The 19,744-nt window shown below is 42.0% G+C and overlaps 1 protein-coding gene across 2 annotated transcripts in view; it reads left to right on the forward strand.

Annotated features, from left to right (window-relative positions):
* The window catches only part of ATP8A1 (ATPase phospholipid transporting 8A1), a 257,682-nt gene that overhangs the window by 30,936 nt on the left and 207,002 nt on the right, over positions 1–19,744 (forward strand). For both annotated transcript variants that reach the window (XM_024211695.2, XM_024211694.2), the window contains exons 3-4: positions 8,257–8,356; positions 10,881–10,979. In XM_024211695.2, the coding sequence (XP_024067463.1) occupies positions 8,257–8,356; positions 10,881–10,979 (199 nt within the window). The remainder of the gene's footprint in view (positions 1–8,256; positions 8,357–10,880; positions 10,980–19,744) is intronic.

Consider the following 19,744-nt stretch of genomic DNA (forward strand, 5'->3'; position numbering starts at 1 on the left):
CCGTTCTGGTCCTCTTGGGTGCTGCTGGCAGCAGATGGTGCAGTAGGGCTGGTAACTGTCCTCGTCAGACATGTAGCTTGGCCGGGGGTTCTGGGAACGTCTTCCCTTCCCGGCTCCTAGCAACCTCCAGGGCATGGTGTACAGCTCCATCACTTCCCCTGCAACTCTGCTCTCCTGCTCCCCAGCAACGAGCTCGGGGGATACGTTCATGAAGCCTGGGCAGTAGTAAGGAGCAGCTCAACTATAGGCTGAGCAAGTGCAGAATGGTGGTAGAATGTGCCTTTGGATGTTTAAAAGCTCGCTGGCGCTGTTGGTCAGACCTCAGCGCAACCAACATTCCCATTGTTATTGCTGCTTGCTATGTGCTCCATAATATCTGTGAGAGTAAGGGGGAGACGTTTATGGCGGGGTTGGAGGTTGAGGCAAATCTTCTGGCGTCCGATTTTGAGCAGCCAGACCCAGGGCGATTAGAAGAGCACAGCAAGGTGCGCTGCGCATCAGAGAGGCTTTGAAAACCAGTTTCATGACTGGCCAGGCTTCAGGGTGACAGTTGTGTGTGTTTCTCCTTGATGCAAACCCGGCCCCTTTGTTGATTTTAATTCCCTGTAAGCCAACCACCCTTCCCCCTTCAAAATAAAGTAATTATTATTTTGAAACCATGCATTCTTTCTTTATTAATTAAAAAAAAAAGAGATAACGGAAAAGGTAGCCTGGGTGGGGTGGGGGAAGAGGGAAGGACAAAGCCACATTGCTTATTGTAGCCACACTAAAAATCAAACTGTTTGAATGACAGCCTTCTGTTGCTTGGGCCATCCTCTGGAGTGGAGTGGCTGAGTGCCCGGAGCCTTCCCCCTCCCCCCCCCCCCGCATTCTTGGGCGTCTGGGTGAGGAGGCTATGGAACATGGGGAGGAGGGGAGGTGGTTATACAGTGGATGCAGCGGGGGTCTGTGCTCTTGTTGGCTTTCCTGCAGCTCCAACAGAATCTTCATCATGTCCATTTGCTCCCCCAACAGACGCTTCATCATGTCCATTTGCTCCCCCAATAGCCTCAGCATTGCGTCCTGCCTCCGCTCTTCTCGCTCAGTTAATTCTTTACTGGCCTCTGCCACTGAATGCCTCCATGCATTAAGCTGTGCCCTATCAGTGCGAGAAGACTGCATGAGCTCGGAAAACATGTCATTGCGAGTATGTTTTTTTTTTGCCTTCTAATCTGCGATAACCTCAGGGACGGAGATGATAGGGGGAGCGTAGAAACATTCTACGCTCTATGATTCTGGGGGACTGCATGGTCACCTGTGCTGCTGAGTTGGCCACACTCACCAAACAGGAAATGAAATTCAAAAGTTCCCGGGGCTTTTCCTGTGTACCTGGCTAGTACATTGGAGTTCAAAGTGCTGTCCAGAGTGGTCTCAATGGAGCACTCTGGGATAGCTCCGGAGGCCAATACCATCGATTTGTGTCCGCACTACCCCAAATTCGACCCAACAAAGTCGATTTTAGCACCACTCCCCTCTCCAGAGAGGAGTACAGAAGTCGTTTTTAAGAGCCCTTTAGGTCGACGGAATGGAGTTGGTTGTGTGGACGCATTCATTTTTAAATCGACCTAACGCGGCTAAATTTGACCTAACCCTGTAGTGTAGACCAGGCCTCAGTGGTGGAGAAAAAATGGAGGGTGGTTCGCACTTGCAGCCTGCTATAACCATGGGCCGGGGCATGAGATTGTTAGCAGGGTATGCATGGTCAAATGGACACTGCTAATGAACATCTCCAATCCAAAGGGGTGTGGCGTGCACAGGCACCTGAAGTGGAGCACCCATAGGAGTGCACATCTTGAAGAACCAGAGTTATTGCACAGGGTGAGTAACCTCTCTTTCTCTCATGTTTTCTGATGGGTACAGAATTCCTGACTAGCCCACTTTTGTGCCAAACATGATAACTCCTGCATGGTGGTGGCTAAAACTGTCATCCTCAGGAAAGGAGCCTTGGAGAAGGAGTTTCTTGTTGAAAGTTGGTTTGCAAGATTCACAGATAGTGTATTTGGAACTTAGGTCTTCACTGAACAAAATTTGACACTTCCAAAACATGTTCCTTCTTTATTACAGAAGTTACAACGTTTTCCGGCAGTCATTAGCCTCTTTTCATCTTCATTAATGGCTTGAGGAAGATGAGCTAGATCTTTATGAACCAGAAGCAGAATCCTTTGTGACATCTGCTGGGGTTTATTTTGAAGACTGGACCTAACGCACTAAGTATGTGGCCAGTACCATGAAAATTCAGTCTCTTGAAGAACAGATGCAGGGATGAGTTTGGTTTCTTCTAGAGCTGGCAAGCAATTAAAAAAATTAGTCGCGCGATTAATAAAATTAATTGTGATTAATCGTGCTGTTAAACAATAATAGAATACCATTTTTATAAATTTTTTTGGATGTTTTCCACATTTTCAAATATACTGATTTCAACTGCAACACAGAATACAAAGTGTACAGTGCTCACTTTATATTTATTTTTATTACAAATATTTGCACTGTAAAAATAAATAGTATCGTTCAATTCACTTAATACAAGTACTGTAGTGCAATCTCTTTATCATGAAAATAGAACTTACAAATGTAGAGTTATGTACAAAAATAACTGCATTCAAAAATAAAACAATGTCAAACTTGAGAGCCTACAAGTCCACTCAGTCCTACTTCTTGTTCAGCCAATCACTCAGACAAATAAGTTTGTTTACATTTGCACTAGATAATGCTGCCCGCTTCTTATTTACAACGTCACCTGAAAGTGAGAACAGACATTTGCATGGCACTGTTGTAGTCGGCGTTGCAAGATATTTACGTGCCAGATGCACTGAATATTTTCTTTTTTGGTGGTTTGTGTTCTGTAGTTTTCGCATCTGAGTGTTGCTCTTTTAGGATTCTGAAAGCATGCTCCACATCCTGTCCCTCTCAGATTTTGGAAGGCACTTCAGATTATTAAATCTTGGGTTGAATGCTGTAGCTATCGTTAGAAATCTCACATTGGTACCTTCTTTGCATTTTGTCAAATCTGCAGTGAAAGTGTTCTTAAAATGAACAACATGTGCGGGATCATCCTCTGAGACTGCTATAACATGGTTTGGCAGAATGCAGGTAAAACCATGGAGCAGGAGACGTACAATTCTCCCCCAAGGAGTTCAGTCACAAATTTAATTAACGGATTAGTTTTTTAACAAGCGTCATCAGAATGGAAGCATATCCTCTGGAATAGTGGCCAAAGCATGAAGGGGCATATGAATATTTAGCATATCTGGCACGTAAATACCTTGCAATGCCGGCTATAAAAGTGCCATGCAAACATCTGTTCGCACTTTCAGATGACATTGTAAATAAGAAGCGGGTAGCATTATCTCCCGTAAATGTAGACAAATTTGTTTCTCTTAGCGATTGGCCGCACAAGAAGTGGGACTGAGTGGACTTGTAGGTTCTAAAGTTTTACTTTGTTGTTGTTTTTAGGGGGCAGTTATGTAACAAAAAAAAATCTAGATTTGTAAGTTGTACTTTCACGATAAAGAAATTTCACTACGGTACTTGTATGAGTATTTTTCAATTCACCTATTTCTGTTTTCATTTTTACAGTGCAAATATTTGTAATAAAAATAAAATAAAATGAGCACTGTACACTTAGTATTCTGTGGGGTTTTTTGAGTTAATTGTGTGAGTTAACTGTGATTAATTGACAGCCCTCGTTTCTTCATTTTTTTTTTGTCATGTGAAAAAACTTGGCGCTCTTTTCATAAATCAGTTCAGAATACTGTGGATTCATGCTGGGCTTTCCTTCCTGTCTGCTCTTATGAAATAGACCCAATTTTGTGCCTTGAACTTCTGTGTGTGAGTACTTGTAGTTCCCAAGCATTTATGGAATGTGCTAGGAATGTAGGCAGGAATGTATGATGTACTGTGTGCTGGTTTTTGATATTGTTTAATTTCATTCTTTGCGTCTTTGAGGTGATGTCTTGCTCTGTTTTGAGGTTACAAGGCATAGAGTTCAACATTACCAGATGAATTAAGCTGTCCTTTGTTCTCTGTCTCAGTTTAACAGACATATACCTAAAATAATTCTGAGCAACTGTAAATCTTCTTTAACATTGACTGTTGTCAGTTCAACTGTCAGAATTCTCCAGTGTTTCTTTACACAAAGCCTTTTGATGGTGATTGATGTCCTCAGGGTCTTCACTATTGCTATAGATTCTGTCTGGCCAGCTTCATTTAACATTCATTAATAGTTCTGAGCCTGAAATTCAGATGTTTACATTTTAGCATTGACCCATATAGTCTGTAAATCTCAGCTGTTGAAATTTCCATCAGACTTTCCACAGAATCCTCCATCCCATTACTGCAGAATTGTGCTCTAGAGTTTAAGCTTGGACTGTTATTTTTAAAAAAATCTAGCCCTCGTGATTGTAAAGATAACCTGGAAAGTGCTAACCAAATGTAAATCAGTACAGTGCTGTCTTCCTGAGCCCTGGTCTACTCTACAGAATTACTTCAATATAACCAGGTTGCTCAAGGGTGTGAATAAGGCTGGGTGCAGGGCAGAATCTGGGCTGGATCTGTGGAGGAGCAGAGCAGAAGCAAGGCTTGAGAGAGATGAGCACAGGGAGGCAAAAAGTCCACGAGCATATACATTGAGCTGCCAGCAAGCTACTGCATACAGCAAAGGGCTAGTATGGATCCCTCCCCTGCCAGTCTTTCCCTGCTGGAGATAGGGTTGCCTGGCAGGCCCAGGTTGCTGCTCAGCAGGCACAGAGTGCAGCACTGCATAGGCAGGCAGCACTGCCCCCGACTCTCTTTCTGCCCCACCCCCCTCGCTCCGTGTGAGCTGAAGATTCCCCTGCATGATTTTAATCATGGCACATTTCAGGGGTCTTCGACCATTAGGCCTGATTCCCATTCCAACCACTGGGCATGACCACCTACAACCCAGTCTCCTGACACACAGTGCTTGTCATTTTCCCAGAAACATGTGACTGATGTGCTTATCTCACAAAAGTCTCCCATACCTCCACTGGTGCCAAGTCCCAACTGACCCTGCCCCAGTTGCCAAAACCTAGTTTCCTTCTTCATCCCTCTCCAGGGGCAACATCTGTGGTATAGGTATGAGTTATCAGTACATAAACCTGATACACTTGGAAAACTGAAAATGAGGGAACGATGTAAAATTAAATTTAATATAAAATAAATATGGTCTACTCTGTTGTATTGGTCTTCCTTATAGAACTGCACACATTTTCCATATCCTGGATGTGTTATAGTGATTCTTTGTTTCTTCCGGCACCATTGCTAAACTGGGTCCTGGTGTTGGGGTCTTTTTGCTTCCAGAAGCAGATAAACTGTTTTGTTCTTCAAGTTATTCTGATGTGAAGTTTTTTATATACTTTTATATAGAAATTTTTATAAACTTCATTAAAAGTCTCTAGCTGAGGTTCCTTAAGGAGTGTAGCACATCATTCTTATTGTTACTATGTGCATAATGTATTATTTGTCGAAACTTTCCCAGTAGTAGACTACAGCACAATGTAGGAAATCTGTCTAGAGCAGGGATTCTCACAACAAAATTTTTGGTGGCCTCAGAGTGAGTCCACCAATTCTTGCTGGTGGCAGCTCTGACAAATCCGTCTCTCTGTCCCTGCCTCCCGTGGCCCTTCAGTGGGAGCCCGCCCTGGAGAAGGTGGGTCGGGAACTCACTGGCTGCCTGTGGAGTCCCGGACAGGAGCAGGAGGGCTACGCAGGGCAGTGCCCCAGAAACTGAACACCACAGCTGCCTCCAGTGCTGTGCAGACTGGCTCTGTGTGTCTCCAAAGGCGCAGCCCATGAGGTGACTGCACGGTGCAGGGCTCCAATACCTGGCAGTGTTAGTGCAAACACCAAGGTGGCGTATCTCGCTGCCCTTGGTAACAGCTATTCAAGAGCAACAGCTGGGTGCTGCAGGGAGGAGCCACAGCTTTGTGCCCTGTCCCCATCTTTGCCCATGCTTTGGAGGCTGTCGTAGCCACACAAAAATCCACTGGTGGCTGCGTGCAGCCACAGTGGCCCATGAGCGGCGGAAGCTCCCTAAAAGTGTGGGGGGGCCACCGGTGCCTGAACTGTGGCCCCACCCTCACACCGCCCCTTTCCCCAAGGCCTGCCCTGTGCCGCCCTTTCTCTTTGAGGCCTCACCCCAACCTTTCCCCTAAGGCCCTGCCCCCGCACTGCCTCCTCCCCCGGGGCCCTGCTCCTGTGCCGCCTCTCCCCCACCCCGACCCTACTTCCCTCTTGCTCCTCTCTGCCCCTTCCCCTGTCGCTCGCTCTTATGGCCAGTAAAAAGTGGGAGGGGCATAGACCTCCCACTTTTAATAGTAATGGGGCCATGGCCCTCTGGTGCCTGCTGTTCCGGTGCCCCTGCGGTGACCACATTGAGAAACGCTTGTCTAGATATATGCTTAACTAGCTAGACTCACTGAGGCTAGCTGTCTGGGTCAGTCTGGAATCTTTGGGAAACATGGTATTGTTTTCCAGATCTACCATGCCATCTGTTACTATACTATTGTATCTAACATGCACAGTGATTCAGCATATTATCCTTCTCCAAATCTGCAATCAAAAGGGAATGAATGGATAGAGTGTAACGGTCCCTAAGCATAGTCTTATGAGTTACAGGAAGGTTCTGATTTTTTTTTCCCCCAACATGGACAATTTTTCTGAATAAAAAATTCACTGGAAAAAAAAAAAGTACCGAAAATAAAATGAAAAAACCCACAAAAGCTTTATGAAAGTAAATTTGCTTTTATTCACTATACAGTGAAGAAACAAATTTTCTGCAGCCTTAGCAATGAGCATAAAATCTTTCCATCTTGTAACTTAACTCTTGACAATATTTACATTTTATTTTTCAAAATTGTTTAAAATTATCAGTCCATTCAGTTGTTCATTTTTTACAACTTCCCTTCTACTTTAGGCATGTTGAGTCAGATAAGTTCATACACTGACATTTGGTAGTCACTGTGTTTATAACCCGTTTGCAGTATTGATCAGCTGCTTTCATGTTCATTATAATTAAAGTAAGAAACAACCACTCAATAAATTTAACAGTGTAAAGGCTGAAAGATAAAATGAATAAGACATGACATCTGCCAAATAATGGTTGGATTTCTGGTGCATAATCCATTTGTAATGTTCTGCATAGGACATAGAGCTTTGATGTAGAGCAGTTAGTCTATCATAAAAATCCCTTAAATATTTATCTTGAACTTTAAGAACAAACAAACAAATGTAGCCATCTTCCATAACTTAGCATTAGGATACATTTGTGTTTTGTTTTCTTGTATTCTTAAAATAGTTTATTGTTAAGTGGGTGCAATCCTACAGATCAAACCAGGACTTGTAGGATAGTCTACATATGAACTGATGTGAACGTTTCTCTTAGCTTAATTATTAGGAGCATTTAGGCACCGCTAAAATTGAAATAGTATTCAAATGATTGATGAGGCAACTTTTAAGTTATACACACACCGTATTTTTCCTTGTGATAGTCTTAAAGTACATATTTCCAGTTCAAAATGATCTGCTAGCAAAATAGCAGATAGTACTATTTCAAAATTATCTACGTACTTTCATACTATCCCAACAATTGTACTATCTGCTTGCTCACTAGTAAAGCAGTCTGACGTTTATGAGAGACAAAGTGGGTGAGGAAATATCTTTTATTGGACCAACTTCTGTTGGTGAGAGAGACAAGCTTTCAAGCTACACAGAGCTCTTCCTCAGGACCAGTTTTGAAATGATACTGTCTGCTACTTTGCTAGCAGATAGATAATTTTGAAATGGTACTATATACCTGAGGAAGAGCTCTGTGTAATTTGAAAGCATGTTTCTCTTAGCAACAGAAGTTGGTCTAATAAAAGATATTATCTCACCCACCTTGTCTCTCTAATATCCTGGGACCAACACAGCTACAACACTGCATACAATAATGATGTTTATGAGTCAACTCAAGTGCTGTGGTTTGGGAGATGGAGATCATTTAGGTTTGGAACTCCAAATGATTCTTAATGTAGGCACTGTCTAATTCATTTAACACCCTCTTTCAGCTTTTTATTTGAAGCAAATGTATTGTTCTTCAGAACACCTGGATTGTAAGGTACTGTCATGACATGCACTTCAAGGAATAATAAGGAAAGTGTGTGTGTAACTTGTTGGTACTATAATAATTGTACATGGTTTTTTGTCTTTCTTTTTTAGCACTGCAAAATACAACATAATCACATTCCTGCCAAGGTTTCTTTATTCCCAGTTCAGAAGAGCTGCTAATGCATTTTTTCTTTTTATTGCATTACTTCAGGTAAGCTCAACTAAAAAAAAATCTGAATTTCAAAACATTTAAGTGCTAATACATTCCATGGATTACTATTATAGCTATATGTTTTACAGAAATACCATGTGTCCATCTAATTAAATCATGTGATACGGCTTTAATCAATTAAGAATAAAATGTTAGTGAAATACTGGATATTTATACATCTCATTTTGCAACTGTCTTATTTATAGAAAATATTTCCTTACTTGGAATTTTTATTTCTCATTATGGCCTGAACTTAACTGATGGGCTAACAGACCTGTTCTCATTGTAGAAGTCCTCCATCATGATAAATTAATATTTCAGACAAAGAAACTAATATTTTTGGTTTACCAACCTGTATTTGATCAGGACTAAGGTTCATCCTTTACAAAAAGTGCCAGAAGATCTTTGATCACAGATGGACAGGGCCTCACTTTGAAGTCTCTTCCAGAAGACTGCACTTCCATCTCTGATACTGGTCAATTAGCAGAGTGCTGATTGAGAGGAAAACATACAACCTTACTGAATCACCAACACAGCTTCTTGTAGAAAGGATCTTCAGGAAGTGATCAGCCCTGATCCATCTTAGCTTAAGATCTGACACCATTGCAGTCAAAGATATTGATGCATATCAAAACCAAGTAATTAAAATAGGTTTCAGAGGAGCAGCCATGTTAGTCTGTATCCACAAAAAGAACAGGAGTACTTGTGGCACCTTAGAGACTAAATTTGTTAGTCTCGAAGGTGCCACAAGTACTCCTGTTCTTTTAATTTAAAATAGACATTTATTTTTAAAATGTGAGATTCTCATGTGACATTTCTACATAGGTGACTCTGACATTAACTAGTACTAGTACCAATTACTATACCAAGTGCAGCAGAGTGATATTTAACTCTTCCATTATTTAACTGTTGAACTTCGATTGCCTTAGAGAGAAGACTATTTATGTGCTTCATCCACCGGAAGTCCATCTTACTCAGAAGTGCTTTTTTTTAAAAAGCACACAATACTTTTGAACTGCATTGATTTAAAATATTTCACATTTGTTTTAAGTTGATAATGTAAAGGCAGACCATATAGTTGGTGTGATACTTTATATATGCCATACTTAATGACTGAAGTTTGAACTCTGGACAGGAATAGTGACAAAGTTACATTTATATTTAACATTTCTAAATTCACCTAAATCAGTGTTGTTGTATATTAATTAGTCAATATATACAATTAACAAAAGAGCAAAGCTCTCCTCATCTTAGTGATATTGGCTGCATTTTGTACCATAACACTAGTCACATGGCACTTATATTCACTCTCACACCTCCTGCCTCTATCATGAGTGATTGTCAAATATTCAGATGAATGTGGATGACCAGAGTTATCAGTGTTTGCCATAGAACTAAGCAGCTCCTCTATCTGTAGTTACTGTAACACACACAATAGTTCATTGTGAACATTAGATCACCCAGCTATACTCATGCATGCACATTCGTATAGCATAGGCTATTTGCTTATCAGTTTTGTGGGTTTTTTAGTTTTTGTGATCTTGCAACCAGAGGTGTTAATGAGGATGTAGGACTTGCCTTTTTCTGGTATAAATGAACATTTTAAATATGAAACTTCTTAGCAGGAGAAACCTCTATTTAAAATCTGAAATTCTGTTAATTAGGAAACACTAATTAAAGAAACAAGTACATAACATCTACTGCAATTTAAGACTATAAAATAAGAATGCAAAGAACTAGGAACACACAAGTAAAAAAATCTGATTTTGATTTTTTAATACATGATTTTTATCCCGCCCGAACACAGTGCTTTGTAAAATGCAGTCTTCCTTTGCACAACTTACATCTAACTCCAAAGAAAATAGTGAATAGATTCCACTGGTCATGGGGCAGTTGAACTTTAGATCCCCGTTCTTGAAAACACTGAAGCATATGCATAACTTCATCATGAGAATAATTCCTCTGAGTACTTTTAAAAATGTAACCACTCATGTGCTTTACTATACCATGTCTTTTGGGTCTGTCTGATAGCCATCAGATGGAAAACTGTCAGCACTACATTACAAAAGTATTAAACTATCTCTTATGTTAAACAAAAGAGTTTTACTGAGACACTGGAAAGCTCAGTGTTCTTCCCCAGACTTGGTGTTGAAATCAGATATAGCATCAGCCCTTGTGGTGGGAAGATGGAGGGGAATGCTGCAAAATATCTCACCATAAGTTCCTATATATTTATGCCTACATTTTATAATTCAGTTGCCCAAATAGAAACATTTTTCATATTAATTACATGTTGCTTCTGATTTTATGAGAACAGGTATAAGTGTAATGAATTAGGGAGATTGAAAATAGTAAGCGATTATAGGCTCGGTAGTAAGAAGGACTAAAATGTGCAGATGAAGAAAATGGAATTGTACATGAACCTGAATAAAGTGGCATTCTTTTGCATTACTAAGTTCTGTTTATTATAATCAAACTGCACTTTGACTTACAAATATAAAATACATTTTTCTTTTTTTAATAGCAAATTCCAGATGTGTCGCCAACAGGTCGTTATACAACATTGGTTCCTCTGTTGTTTATTTTAGCTGTAGCAGCAGTCAAAGAAATCATAGAAGATCTTGTAAGTATTTAATATAATTATTTCCTAAATAAATAATGTGTAATATTTATGCATCTCTAAAATTAAAAATAATTGAATATATCTACATTCTCGAGTTACTCAGCATTTAGTGCTTGGTATGAGGCGATTCTCCTAAACCCTAGAAATACGTAAAATATCTTGCTTTAAACAACAGATGAAAACCTTGAACAATGGTGGAGATAGTTTATGAAAATATATATGATACCGGGAGGTGATATCCATGTGGTAAATTGTACAGGAGTGTAATAAATGTATTGCTATTGCATACCAGTTCATTTTATCACATGCCTATAATCTCATTACCTGCCACCAATACATCTCCTCAGGATTTATTCTAACTTTCTAAACAGCTTCAAATAGCACTTTTGTATCATCTTTCTAGAGAAATATTTACTTCTCCCTCTAGATGTAGAATCCCTTCTGCCCAAAATTACTTCTGAAGTCTGATGGCTTTCAAGTCTAATATCTCATGTCCTTTCAGGGCTAGAAATGAGAATTTTATACGGTCATAAAGAAGAAAGCCCCAGCTTTTCTAGTGTGTCCCAAACCCCTTTCTATCAATATAATTGCATCCACAGTAGGGGAGTTGCACCAATGTAGTGAGATCTTTGCAAAATCAATGTGCAGACAAGCCCCAAATTTCTTTCAGTAGTAAAAGAAGTTGGTAGTGGCTCCTTCTACCCCTGAGGGAAGTCTACTGGTGGTAGTTGGAGGCTCCTCTTTTCTCCCCTGTTGGGGTGAGATCAGTGTGGTTAGCATTGGGTGTGAGGTGATAAACTATAGTGTAAGGAGCTGCAGAGTGAGCCTGGTGAGAACTGTATATTGAGTTCCAGTCTGTCTCAATTCTTAGCATAGGGCCATCCTAGATCAGTACTTTAAGCCTGGAACTCTTGTGGTGAGGGGAGAGAGGGAAGATCCCTCCCCATGATCCCTTTTTTATTGTTTGTCTGCTACAGTACAAGGAAGCTGAATTTTACACCTTTCTTTGAGGTAGCTTCTGCATATTCCTACAAATAGGATGTGTTCCCAGAGCTAAGGTTCTAAGAGGCTAAGCAATCCCAAGCAGCCTCATTTCTCTTTCCTTTCCACAGCTAGCAGCTATACATATATGGGTCTTCATTTCATACACAAAGAGTGTTTTCTTTGTCTTTGATGAAAAATGTTCTGTTAACTGGTTAGAGGAGTTATAGTTCATACATGTTAGATGCATTTTTAGATAATAGTTAATACATTTTAGATAGATAACTTTGCATAGCTTTTGTGCAGTTTTGATTCCAGACAATCTCCATGCAGTTCTAGGGCAATCACCCCCACAAAAAAGTTGGTGTATTTTATGCCACTGTATTTTTCCATAGCCAGATACACAACCCCATAACCCTTTGATCCATCATCAGGGTAAGGTACAGTTCTGTCTAACATGGTGAAATCAAAACCCACAGTCTTTGGTGCCTGGATGGTAGCTGACAAGCTCCATCTGTGCTAGAGGCCATCTTGGTACCAGAAAAGTTCTGGCTAAGTAGGTTCACATCAGTCCCAAACTTCCTTTGGTCTGTGATCAAACTTGCATCATATGTTTGTAGTAGCTTTGGTTTTGCTCTTCTGTTGCCTCAATCATAAGATTAAGAGGAAGTAGGAGTGTTGTTGTGGACTGGAGGTCTCTGTTCTAGCTTCCTTGATTCTGAGGGTGCTTCCAGATCTTCCAGCAATGCTCATTCCTTAGGACTGCATCAGGTTTTCCCCACTTTGTGGATGCTGAGGTTTCTTAATGCCCAAATGCCTCCATGTTTCACATTGTGCCCATTCTTCACTAAAAGGATCCAGTAAAAGGCATCCTTCAGGTCTGGAGTATGTACATGAGTCTTTTTATATGGAGTCTTGGTTTCAGAGGCTGTCCTTGGTGCCATCTGAGAATGGCTTTGAGGCTCACCTGGTCAGTTCATTTGACTAAGGGGTTTCATGTTCCCCATCTGGCTTCTTTTCAGGACCTTTCAGGCTCCCTGAAGTACAGCTACGCAGATTGATTTTTGTTCCCTGTATAACTTGTAGATGATGCCACCATATTGACAGGGACCTCCTCAGTTTCTTATTGTTGAGTAGCCTGTAAGAGTATTGCCTTCCCTTCAGCAATGTTCCTAGCCTTTTTGCCTACCAGTCAGCTTCTCCCTCAGACACCTTCACATTTTCTCTTACGCAACTTCTTGTGCATAGCAAAATTCCCTTTAAAAAAATCCATAAAGCTGCAACTTTATTCTCTTTCAGATCCGTCTTTAGACTCCTATGCCATGATGCCTACAAACTTCTGCCATCTGGTAGTGGCTAGACAGGCATCGAGCTGTGATTAGTTGCACACATACAAAATGGGAAATGACTGCCTAGAAAGGAGTACTGCGGAAAGGGATCTGGGGGTCATAGTGGACCACAAGCTAAATATGAGTCAACAGTGTAAAGCTGTTGCAAAAAAAGGAAACATCATTCTGGGATGTATTAGCAGGAGTGTTGTAAGCAAGACAGGAGAAGTAATTCTTCTGCTCTACTCCCTACTGATTAGGCCTCAACTGGAGTAGTGTGTCCAGTTCTGGGCACCACATTTCAGGAAGGCTGTGGACAAATTGGAGAGAGTCCAGAGAAAAGCAACAAAAATGATTAAAGGTCTAGAAAACATGACCTATGAGGGAAGATTGAAAAAATTGGATTTGTTTAGTCTGGAAAAGAGAAGACTGAGAGGGGGACACGATAACAGTTTTCAAGTATGTAAAAGGTTGTTACAAGGAGGAGGGAGACATTTTTTTTTTCTTAGGCCTGGTCTACACTGGGGGTGGAGGGGTATCGATCTAAGTTATGCAACTTCAGCTATGTGAATAACGTAGCTGAAGTTGATGTACTTAGATCTACTTACCGTGGAGTCTTCACTGTGGTAAGTCGATGGCTGATGCTCTCCCGTCGACTCTGCCTGCGCCTCTCGCCCTGGTGGAGTACCGGAGTCGACGGGAGAGCGCTCGGCGGTCGATTTATCATGTCTAGACTAGACGTGATAAATTGACCCCCGCTGGATCGATCACTGCCTGTCGATCCAGCAGATAATGTAGACAAGCCCTTAACCTCTGAGGATAGGAGAAGAAGCAGTGGGCTTAAATTGCACCAAGGGACATTTAGGTTGGACATTAGGAAAAACTTCCTAACTGTCAGGGTGGTTAAGCACTGAAATAGATTGCCTAGGGAGGTTGTGGAATCTCCATCATTGGAGATTTTTAAGAGGTTAGACAAACACCTGTCAGGAATGGTCTAGGTAATACTTAGTCCTGCCATGAGTGCAGGGGCCTGGACTAGATGACCTCTCAAGGTCCCTTCCAGTCCTATGAATCTATGATTAATGCTTACTGTGAAAATGTGCTCATTTTACTGTCATCTCTTTCCATCACCTTTTCTTTCCTCACCCCTCTCTGTTTTTTATCCCCCTGTTGCATTTGCCATAGATATATATATTATCAGGTTTCTCCCCAAGAAATGGGAGAAAGAATCAGAAGACATCACTGCTGAAGATCACATGCTTTCTAAACTGTCTTCCATACTTCATACAATGCGTCAGATGTCTATGTAAGAACTGTGGCATCTGGTAGCAGAGGGCATTGGCTATTTCCATGTTCTGTATGGCATCAGAGTGTTTTTCTTTAATATAAGAATCAATTGACACTGAACTGTTACTCCAGAAGTGGAGAAGATTTCCTCTGTGTAAAGGATAACAATCTATTATTTGAGTAATTGTCCACACCAATTCCACTCTTGGTGTATGCAAGATTAGATTCTTTTTTAATAGCCTGCACCCTTCACACCCTCTCTACTATCATAGATATGGACATATGGAGCTGGATGCCTGCATCCCTCACTCAGTTCCTTCCTACTGCTCCTGGAGCGAGATAGAACACAAGCAGTGTTTGTGCTTCGTGCGTCATAGCTTGTCGTACACACTTCATTAACTTATTTAGCTTTAAGTTTTTATTTCTTACATTTTATTTTTCCCTTTGTTTTTGTTGGGAAAAAAAGAAGAAAAAACCTCACCTAAGACCTTCCCTCCTCTATACAGGTTGGTACTCCCACATCATTGTGGATTCCAAATCTCCTGGCTTCAAGACCTGTCTGTTGTTTTGATTCCACCATGGTCATTAACAGTGACACACCAGATGTGGAGAATCTAAAAGAATTCTTTGCATCGGTCTTCACTGCAAAGGATGTGAGGGAGAGTCTCACACCTGAGCCATGCTTTTTAGGTGACAAATCTGAGGAACTGTCCCAGACCGAGGTGTCAGTAAAGGAGGTTTTGGAACAAATTGATAAATTAAGCAAAAAGTCACTAGAACCAGACGCTATTTCACCCAAGAGTTCTGAAGGAACTCAGATAGGAAATTGCAGAATTACTAGTGACTGGAAAATACCTAATGTTAATCAAGATTAAAAAAAAAAAAAAGGGCTCCAGAAGCTATCTTGGCAATTACAGGCTGGTAACTTTAGTACCAGGCAAATTTGTTGAAACTATAGTAAAGAAGAGAATGATCAGACTCATAGATGAACACAATATGTCTGGGAAGAGTCAACACAGCTTTTGTAAAGGGAAATCCTGCCTCACCAATCTATTAGAATTCTTTGTTGGGGTCAACAAACACGTGGACAAGAGTGATCTTATAGATGCAGCGTACTGATCTTTCAGAAAGCCTCTGATGAGGTCTCTCCCCAAAGGCTCTTAGGCAAAGTACACAGTCATGGGATAGGAGGGAGGGTCCTCTCATTGATCAATAACTGGTTAACAGATAGGAAACAAAGGGTAGAAATAAATGGTCAGTTTGCACTGTGAAGAGAGGTAAATAGTGGGGTCCAACAAGGATCTCTATTGAGACCAGTCCTTTTCAACATATTCATAAATGATCTGGAAAAGGGGGTAAACAGAGAGGTAACAAAGTTTGCAAAAGTTACAAAATTATTCAAGATAGTTAAGTCCAAAGTTGACTGCAAAGAGTTACAAAGGGATCTCACAAAGCTGGGTGACTGGGCAACATTCATGTTGATAAATGCAATGTAATGCACATAGGGAAAAATAATCCCAACTATACATACAAAATGATGGGGTTTAAATTAGCTGTTACCTCTCAAGAAAGAGATCTTGAAGTTGTCGTGGACAGCTCTCTGAAAACATCTGCTCAATGTGCAGTGGCAGTCAAAAAAGCTAAGAGAAAGTTAGTGACTATTAGGAAAGGGATAGATAAGACAGAAAATATCATAATGCCACTACATAAATCGATGGTACGCACACACCTTGAATACTTTGTGCATTCTGGTTGCCCTATCTAAAACAATATATAATAGAATAAGAAAAGGTACAGAGAAGGTCAACAAAAATTATTAGGGCTATGGAACAGCTTCCAAGTGAAGAGAGATTAAAAATAATGGGACTGTTGAGCTTAGAAAAGAGATGACTAAGGGGGGGATATGATAGAGGTCTAGAAAATCATGAATGATATGGAGAAAGTGAATAAAGTAGTGTTATTTTCCCCTTCACTTAACACAAGAAGCAGGGGAACTAATAGGGAGCAGGTTTGAAACAAACATAAGGAGGTACTTCTTCATACAATGTACATTCAATTGGGAAACTCATTATTGGGATGTTGTGAAGGCCAAAAGCATAACTGCATTAAAAAGAGAATTAGATAAGTTCATAGAGGAGAGGTCTGTCAATGGCTATTAGCCAAGATGATCAGAGATCTAACCCCAGAAGCTGGGACTGGAAGACATGGGATGGATCACTTGATAATTGTCCTGTCGTGTTCATTCCCTCTGAAGCATCTGGCACTGGTCACTGTCAGAAGGCAGGATACTATTCTAGATGGACTATTGTTCTGATCCTGTGCGGCCATTCTTATTTGTCTGGAAGAGAATCATGCAACAGAGCGTTGATTAATATGCTGCTCCTTGTCTAAAGGACCCTCAAGAACAAGGAGGTGAGGCTAAAATTATTCTTAAAGAAGAACTCTATGCAGCCCCAACATATGGTCCCAAGAAGCCTTGGAAAGATCAGCCATCTTGATCTTGGCCTTGGCAGTGGCTAACTGTGGTACTCTTGTCTCTCATATGGCCGCTTCACAAAAGATGCATTGTTTTTCTGGAATGAGGGGGAAAAGGAGCACTGCTCTGGTCAGGACTCCAGACACAAATCACCCATCCCTGACTCCAAGTAAGAGACTTAGATCTTCTCCTCAGGCTTCCTGTGCTAGGACATGCAGTCTAGAGCTCCTCTTCTGATGCCTCTGCACCAAAGGGCACTGATGGCTCCTTCATTCCAAAGGACCATGCTGAGTTTGGCACTGTGCTGGTACCAGCTGCTCCAGTGTCATCCCTTGCACTGAGACCCTTGGCAACTACCACCTTGCCTCTGTATCAAACACTTCCTCAGCATCGATTCCCCACTCTGGTACCAGACATCTCGGCTCTGGCGATCTCAGCACTGAAGCCTTTTAGGCTATGTCTACGCTACACACTAGTGTTGGTGGCATATAATGTACATGTAGCTACATGCTGCAGTGAAAATCAGGTGCATCCACACTGTGGTGTGTAGCTACACATATCCATATCGGTCAGTGGGAAAGGCTTCAGCAGCTCCCCACTACCTGAGACTTTCTCTTAAGTGGGGAAGGGCTCCAGCTTTATGCAGTCTTTCCCTGCAGCCTTCCCCCTTCCAGAGCCTTTCCTCACTGCTGGGGTCTTTTCCTGCAGGAAGAAAGGCTCCAGTAGCAAGGAGGCAGTGGAATACTACACTGCTAAAAATATCAGTGTAGACAGGGAGGCATGGCGTGGGTGAGTAGAGAGCTGTGCCTCATGTTCTACACTGCTATTTATTCTTGCTTGGGGGCTACACAGATATGTACGCTACATGCTGCTGAAGAAAGCATGAAATTTAGAGGTAACCTTTCCGTTGGCTTGGAGTTTCGTGTCCTAGATTGCTTGGGAGATGTGATTCTGACCCAGCCATTTCCTTCAGCTTCATTCCATTGTGTACCACATTGACCCAGGGCTGACCCTCCTCTGGAGGAGACCTATTCTTATTTGTCCTCCTTACCCAACAGCACTGGGGGTTCTTCATTTGGGTGACGCAGTGACAGTTTCTGCCTTAGCTGGGATTGAGATGGGCAATCTGGGACTCTCCCTAAAGCGATTTAGACTCTGTATCAGCTTGATTAGGCTACACCTAGCGGCCATTTCTGTAAAACACCCACTGGTGCAGAATTACACTGTATTTGCTTGTCTTATGGTAGCAACATTTCGAAAGAGCCTCTCCCATGTTTTTTCCCTCAGTCAAGGAGCCTCTCGCTCCGCTTGGTCCTAACTGGTCTCATGGGGTTGTTGTAATTGGGGCCTAGAAGGCCTACCTCAGTTGTGAGTCTAACTGTGGGAAAGTGGATGGAAATTTGTAAAATAGTTTAATCACCTGTAATAACAAATGTTAGCAAATGTTGATGGGGAAAAGATAACAGAAGTCCAACTCAGACAGCTACATAATTTTTGTTTATAAAAATTAGTAAAAAAGAAAAACAGAGTACCTGCTGACGATGGCCTGCTAGTTCAAAATACGGAGCTGAAGACCCCCTGTAGAGCAGACCTTTCTCCCGACAAGGTTGAGTCACTTAGCCTCCCTATTTTTAGGCGAGGGCTGCGCTCATGCTGATTAGCAGTGTCCACAACAAGAGAGTCGGGAGGTGGGTGGGAGTACAAATGTTCGTACCCCTTGGAGGGCACGAAATAATGCCTCTCGTTGCACTTGACAGTGGGTGGCAAGGAAGCTGGGGTCTTGCCACAGTTTGGGCCCATGTGTTCCATCTAAATTGTACAGTAAGGCCTCCAATGAACCCGTGGTAACCTCTTTCCTATATCATCTCTCCATAAAGGCAGCATTCTTGGTAACTATCACCTCAGCTGGAAGAATCAGTGCCTTCTTACACCATATTCTGTAAGGACAAAATCACACTTAGGCATCATCCTAAATTCTTACTTGCCTAAGGTGGTTTTGGATTTTCATTTTAACCAATCCATATGCCAGCCAGTTTTCTTCCTGAGACATCACTCTACTGCAGCCAAAATGAAACTACACACTTTGGATGTGATGAGAGCTTTATATTTTTATCTGGACAGAGCAAAACCTCCTCAGTTCCTTCTTACCGCCAGCGACAGTAGGCTGGAACTTCCTGTAACCCTTGCTTTAGCAAGCGTGTTCAGCTCCAGTTGTTGGGGGTCTCTACCCCCCTTCCGACTCCCTGGAGCTGCGGTATGCGAGTTTGATGCCAAGAAAGGACTCATCCCGGGACACTTGGCCCAGCACGGCACCTCCCAAGGTCCAGCGGAGAGCAGGCACTGGTCTCATTCGCTGGTGCCTCAGAAGAAAAAGAAGCCGGACAGTCGGTCACCTCCGGCTAAATCTAAGGAAGTGAGATCCCAGGTGGGCCACAGCTCGAGATCCCCCATTAGAGCCGCGTCGATCCCTGCCCAGGCGAGGTAGTTTAGTTCGGGCCCCCCACGTTCACCGGTCCCTACGGGCCAGCAGCTGCTGCTTCCTTCAACGCTGGAAGCTTTTGAAGTTTCTCGGGATCTGCTGCACCTTACAGCACCGTTCTCGCCCTCTAGGAGGGAGGAACCTCTGACGCTGGCGGGCCCATCCCACCCCCAGGTGCAGTCAAGAGGGAAGCCGGCAGTGATCTCCAGGCATT

This window comes from Terrapene carolina, unplaced genomic scaffold (assembly GCF_002925995.2).
Source record: "Terrapene carolina triunguis isolate 2854851 unplaced genomic scaffold, T_m_triunguis-2.0 Scaffold66, whole genome shotgun sequence".
In the NCBI taxonomy this organism is placed as follows: domain Eukaryota; kingdom Metazoa; phylum Chordata; order Testudines; family Emydidae; genus Terrapene; species Terrapene triunguis.